The 2,243-nt window shown below is 48.0% G+C and overlaps 1 protein-coding gene across 1 annotated transcript; it reads right to left on the bottom strand.

Annotated features, from left to right (window-relative positions):
• Position 1: 1 nt before the first annotated feature.
• LOC107183697 (40S ribosomal protein SA) lies at positions 2–674 on the bottom strand (the record flags this gene model as incomplete). The annotated part of the gene is made up of 1 exon (XM_015566311.1): positions 2–674. A coding segment is annotated over exon 1 (603 nt), but the record flags the coding sequence as incomplete, so codon positions are not given.
• Positions 675–2,243: the final 1,569 nt, after the last annotated feature.

The raw sequence follows: 2,243 nt of genomic DNA, 5'->3' as shown, positions 1-2,243 counted from the left end.
AAAGATCAGGCATGACTTCCCACGGGTGTTCACGGGAGATAGTGCCACGCATGCGGAGTACTTCCCGGGCCAGCATCCACCACATCAGACCCACTGAGCGAGCCCCCTTGTTGTTGCAAGGGTTGGCGATGTCCACATAGCGCAGCGGAGAGTCTGTGTTACACAGAGCGATGGTGGGCAGGTTAACATAAGACGCCTCTGTGAGAGGCTGGTGGTCAGCCCTGGGATCAGTAACCACCAGAAGTCTTGGCTCCCGGAAGGCTGCCTGGATCTGGTTGGTGAAGGTTCCAGGAGTGAAGCGGCCGGCAATGGGAGTGGCTCCAGTGGCAGCAGCAAACTTCAGCACAGCTCGCTGGCCAGTATTCCTGGACGATATGACACTGACGTCGGCTGGGTTTTCGATGGCAACAATGGCCCGAGCTGCCAGCAGAAGCTTCTCCCAGGTTCTCTTCAGATTGATGATGTAGATGCCATCACTTTTCCTTTTGTAGATATACTGTTCCATTTGGAAGTCAAGGTTGGTGCCACCTAAGTGGGTTCCTGCTGCAAGGAACTTGAGGACATCCTCCTCCTTCATTTGCAGGACATCAAGGGCTCCGGACATTGTGAAAAGTTTCCCTTTAAGTTACGTGGGAACCGAGAACAACGCCGTATGGAGCCCTCCCTGGGTAGCGCGGAAAAGCTCCCTGTATTTTGATTTTCTATTCTATTTTGTTCTATTCCATTTTATTAAGTAAAATATGCTGGTCAAACTACAGTTTGAAGAATACCAATCCATCTCAACCCTCTGATAAGATAGGTTTGAACAACTGGCCCAGAGAAGTACAAGGAAGGAGCTGAACAAGGGAAGCAGAAAGAATGCTGGCTGTGGGGCCCTCGGGAGGAGCCACCCACTCCAGCTGCTGGGGATCCTGCACAAGCTGCTTTACATCGTGTTTCTCAATCTTTTGTTTTCATTACCACCCCCTAGAAAATTTAAATGCTAAGGAATAAGATTTTTGTAGCAGTGACTGAGCTTGGAGTGACCACAAATCAAGTTAATATCTGTTAAAAAAGAAAACCACAGCCCCAAAATTGGTTCACTTGTGCTAAAGCCCATGACAGCAAACCTAGACTTAACACCTAGTCTAATTCCATCAGTTCCATCCTTTCTTCCCAAAGAAAGAAGAGGCAATCTAAGGATTAAAAATGGCGGCAGAGTAGGTGGATGCTGCACGGACATGCTCCCAGGAACAAGCTGGAATTACAACTGAAATACAGAAAGGTTTCCTGAATAATCAACGGAAAACTCATAGGAGAGAACCCTGATACCCAAGGACCAAAGGTGGAGACTGCATAGAGCAGTAATGGTGAACCTATGACACGCGACTCATTGTTTGGTTGATTTTTCTTTGTTAAATGGCACTTAAATATATAAAATAAATATCAAAAATATAAGTCTTTGTTTTACTATGGTTGCAAATATCAAAAAATTTCTATATGTGACACGGCACCAGAGTTAAGTTAGGGTTTTTCAAAATGCTGACATACCGAGCTCAAAAGGTTCGCCATCACTGGCATAGAGACTGGTAGGAGGGGTGGAGGCGCAAAAGAGCTAGCCCAGCACCCATAGATAGCAACTGAAGTCCCAAAGAGATATCTCAGCTGGGGGTGGGGGGTAGGGGTGTGCCACTGAGAACTCTGGTACTAATCCCGAAGCTTGGCTCTCCAGCAGAGAGCACCAAATCTGAGGAGGGTAACCACATAACATCTGGCTGTGAAAAGCAGCAGGGTGCTGTCTGCCAGGGAGTGGCAGCTGAATGTTAGGGCACCCTTTTGAAGGGCCAATGCACAAAAAATCCCCATGGAGCCACCCACCTTATACTCTGGCAGAGGGAGGTTGAAGTGGACTGGAGCTGTGAGAGCAGAACCCAGGACTGGGGACTCGGGGGATAGAGCTCAGAAGGCAGACACCCCAAGTTTCCTGGGCTGTCATTCCCTCACACAGCAGAGGACATCTTTCCCACATAGACATTTGCCTTGCCTGGGGGTAAGACAGTTGAGTCACCTTACTGGAAAATACCTTGCCCTAAAGTCACTTAAGAGATTAAAAATAACAATTAACTCCAGGCAGAAGAAACTGCCCCACCCGTTGAAAGAAAATTCTCACCACACCTGAGGACCATTGCCTGGCAGAAAATTCAAGTCAGAATCCTAACAGTCTGTAGGCCAGCAGTTCTCAACCTGTGGATCGACACCCCTTT

Source organism: Myotis davidii, unplaced genomic scaffold (genome assembly GCF_000327345.1).
Source record: "Myotis davidii unplaced genomic scaffold, ASM32734v1 scaffold102, whole genome shotgun sequence".
In the NCBI taxonomy this organism is placed as follows: domain Eukaryota; kingdom Metazoa; phylum Chordata; class Mammalia; order Chiroptera; family Vespertilionidae; genus Myotis; species Myotis davidii.
This window is presented reverse-complemented; position numbering and strand designations above follow the sequence as displayed.